Source organism: Diospyros lotus, chromosome 7 (assembly GCF_014633365.1).
Source record: "Diospyros lotus cultivar Yz01 chromosome 7, ASM1463336v1, whole genome shotgun sequence".
Classification (NCBI taxonomy): Eukaryota; Viridiplantae; Streptophyta; class Magnoliopsida; order Ericales; family Ebenaceae; genus Diospyros; species Diospyros lotus.
Genome location: NC_068344.1, coordinates 25,873,810 through 25,877,660, shown reverse-complemented (window position 1 = coordinate 25,877,660; position 3,851 = coordinate 25,873,810). Strand labels below are relative to the sequence as shown.

General features: G+C 41.2%; 1 protein-coding gene across 1 annotated transcript; it reads right to left on the bottom strand.

The window, feature by feature from the left end:
* Positions 1 to 319: 319 nt before the first annotated feature.
* Positions 320 to 2,442, bottom strand: LOC127806956 (anthocyanidin 3-O-glucosyltransferase 2-like). Its single transcript, XM_052344584.1, has 2 exons — positions 1,404 to 2,442; positions 320 to 918 (listed from the first exon to the last, which is right to left on the bottom strand). The coding sequence occupies exons 1-2, from the start codon at positions 2,365 to 2,367 to the stop codon at positions 443 to 445; spliced, it is 1,440 nt and encodes a 479-aa protein (XP_052200544.1). The 5' UTR covers positions 2,368 to 2,442; the 3' UTR covers positions 320 to 442.
* Positions 2,443 to 3,851: the final 1,409 nt, after the last annotated feature.

Sequence of the window (3,851 nt, the reverse complement as noted above, 5' to 3'; positions counted from 1 at the left end):
CGCTAAATCACATATTTAGCGGCGATTTGCAGTTTAAAAACTACCGCAAAAAATGTTACTTAGCAGCGGTTATTCTAGCGGTTGCTGAAAATCGTCGCTAAATGCTTCACGACACTTAATTTAGCGACGATTTTAAAAACTGTCGCTAAATTACGTGAACCGCTGTAAAATACAAAAAAATCACCACAAAATACAAAGAATAAGGAGTACCCTCGAATTTGTGGGACAATCTACTTTTAGAGAGCAATGTAGTCAAAAACTTATTTTTTTTAGCAAGAAAAAATTATATTATGTTTTTAAATTATTAAAAAATAACTCGTGATACAAATTCAAAAGCTCAAATTCGATAATAATATGATCTCTTAACAAAAGCAAGAATAGCATTTATTACATCAAAACTCACTTTAAATCCGTCAGCGAACACAAGCTCACAACAACATGATCAACTCCTTGGAGTACCTTTATTATGCAGCGCATAATCAATAAACCGTCCGATTGAATTGAACGACGACCCGCCCGGCAGCACCGCAACCCGGGCCTTTTCGCTCATCTCCTTCACTCTCTCCCTCAATTGGCCGCCGTCCATCACTTCCCTTATCCCCCTCTCAATCTCCTCCGCCGCTACTATCTCCTGACGGTCGCCCGTCCAGTCCTGCTCGTAATCCATCTTTATCTCCGCCGCAATCCCCAAATCCACGACCAGCTGAAAGGCGTTCACTTGCTGCTCCGCGTAGAGCGGCCACGCCGCCGTCGGCACGCCGCACCACAAGCTCTCCAAGATGGAGTTCCAGCCGCAGTGCGTCACGAAGCCGCCCACCGCCGGGTGCGACAGCACCGCCACCTGCGGCGCCCACCCAATCATCTTCCCCTTGTCCGCCGTCCTCTCCAAGAACCCCTCCGGTAGCAGCAGTAATGGATCTGTTCAAATTACAAAATATCAAATTTCAGTTGGATTAAACTTTTTTCCATCGTATGGTAGATTTGTTATTCCATTTGGGTAGTGATAAATCCACCCAAAATTTCGGCTTACTTTGAGAGGACAAATGGGCAAATCACTGTGGGCATCTGGTTTCCAGGCTAAATGGGGAAACCATTTGGATGTGATTCCCAAATCAGAGAGAAGGGCTGACTTTTTATTGAAAAATAAAAAAGGTGTAAGTGTTCATAATTTTTTGTATCTTTTCATTATTAAATAAAAATGTGTTAGATCGAAGAGTGTAAATAAATAGCATTATTCCTCCATTCAATGACCCAAGTTTGCAGAAATTTTCAATCTAAGTTACCATTTATTCTATTTGCAGTTCAATTCGTGACAAATTGATTGCAATTTATCTTTATCTTATATAAACACTACTTCATACAAAATAATTCAAAGCAATAGGCAGAATATTGTTCGTTCTCACCTGCGTTTTCGCCCTCCTTGACACCCCGTGTAGGCCGCCGGAGGGACCACAAGAACCGGCGGCCGCTGCGCTCAAGGGCCAGCGCGATCTCCCGCACCTGCTCCCGGCCGAAGGATCCCATGCTCCCGAAGCACAGAAACACCACCGACGCCGGCTGCTGCTTGTCCAGCCACCCCAGTATCGCTTCCGATTCGTGAGCGTCGCCGCCGTCGCCCTTCAGATTGAGCACGGGTCCCACGGGGTACACCGGCGGGATCTTGTCGTCGTCCGACAGGGCTTTGATGGCGTGACCTTCCAGCTCTATGAACGTGTTGATCATAATGCCCTCGCTTTCTTTGAATTTCCTCGCGATGGAGAGAAACCTGGCGGAGCCGCCGTTCTTGTCCATCGCCATGGTGGGCAAGACCTTGGTGGGAAACGGGTTGGCGAAGACCGGGACGGGTAACTCGGTGTCCGAGTCCTTGAACTCGGTCACGTCCCGGTTCTCTTCGTCTTGGAGGGCCTGGAGATAAAACATGAGGCCAAGCGAGCCGGCGCCGGAGGTGAAGAAGATATAGGATGGAAGTCCGAATTCCTTGGCGACGTCGATCATCTCGGTGCAGAACATGTCGACGACGAAACCGGCGAGGCGGGCCGAGCCCGAGATCATCTGGGAGACGACCTGCCGAACGCCGCGCTTTTGGGACTTGACGAACTCGGAGAAGTTGTGGGACTTGGCGTGCTCGGCAGCGGCGGCGTCTTGAGGGACGTCGAGGAAGCGCAGGCGGCGATCGTCAGAGGAGGAGGAGAGGACGGATTGGATGACGGAGGTGATTTTGGCGTCGATGGAGATGTTCATGTTGAGAACGGTGATGGAGAGTCGGTGGTCGCGGCCGAGGAGGACATGGGCGATCTCCACGGCCGATATCAGGTGGCCGGCCAGCCCCGGCGACGGGATGAACACTAGATCCGCCTTCTCCTCCATCTTTCCCTCCCCAGTCAACACAGATTTCTTTCCCTTTCGCTAATCTTCCTTGGTGCACTTGGTAATAACGACAGACCACGTGGATTTTTAATCAAAATGATTAATTTTTTTTAAATTAAGTTTATGCCAAACGGGCGGATAAAATAATAATAGTAAATTTAGGGGGACTCCAACAAATCTCGCAAATCTCAATAAAGACACCTTTCTCAAAGTTTTTATATAAAATAATAGAATAAATTTAAATCGGTTCTCGCGAATTGAATTTTCTTTGTGGTGTTTCATATCTTTATACCACTCGTTACGCTTCAAACAGCTCTGTGACTCATTGAGTCATTTATAATGTTAATTTTAATATTCTCTAAATTCATTTGATTGATTGGTTTGTAACTAATTAATTGGAAGGGTTGCTTAAAAGAAAGTTCTAAACCATACATACTTATCCAATATTAAAAAGAAACCACAAAGTTAACTGGAGTAGAATTTTCTCAAAATAATAATTATTATAATATTATAAATTTGATGTGAGGTCTTATATGGAATCATGCCCCCATGCCCACGACTGCATGTTCTTACTTTGTCAAAATGCATATTTTAATTTTTGTATTTGTATTTTTTTGTCTAAATATTTAAATTTATTATTTTTTTATTACATAATTAATTAATGTATAATTAATTTAAAATTACATAATTAAAATAATAAAAAATTTAAAATTTAAATAAAAAATATAAACATTAAAATATGTATTTTACCCTACTTTACTTAAAGATATTATTAATAAAAAAGACCTCGTGCATGCCATGTTGAGCTTCAATTTATATAATAACAATAATAATAATAATAATAATAATAATAATATGTAAAAGACAAAACTTGGGGGACGTGGTTTCGTAAATAAATCCAATAAAATAAAAGCCATGATGGTCTCACCCGCAACTTCAGGCGCCACTGGTTTGCTTGGCTGCTGCTCTGCCACTTGCTCAAATTTGGTTGTAAATGGGATTAGATTGAGGGAGGATTTATCCTTTAACGAGGTGAACATAACGGGTGAACCTAATCTCAATGTTTTGAGAGTTAAAAATAATGAAGAGATTATATGGGGATAATATTTGAGTGTCCCTCCATTATTTTTAATTATTGTTTTAAAAATCGGATCGGATCGATCAATCGGACCGAAAAAATCGGGAATCGGTGGCCTATCTGGTCCGATTTAACATAAAAAATCAAATCTTCATCAACTCGGTCAAAATCCGGTCGAACCAGTGAACCGGGAATCGGATTGACCCTGATTTTTTTTCACCCTCACACTTATTTTTTAATTTTTAATTAATTTTTTAACAACATATATAACAATTATATATAAAATATTAGTTGTATATTAGTTAATAATAACATTTCTCACACTTATTTTTAAATTTTTAATTCTTAATTAATTTTTTAACAACATATATAACAATTATATATAAAATATTAGTTGTATATTAGT

Coding starts and splice junctions, on each gene's coding strand:
- LOC127806956 (XM_052344584.1), bottom strand. CDS start 2,367: ATGGAGGAGAAGGCGGATCTAGTGTTCATCCCGTCGCCGGGGCTGGCC. Junction 919..1,403: donor CAAGGAGGGCGAAAACGCAG/GTGAGAACGAAC, acceptor TAATTTGAACAG/ATCCATTACTGCTGCTACCG.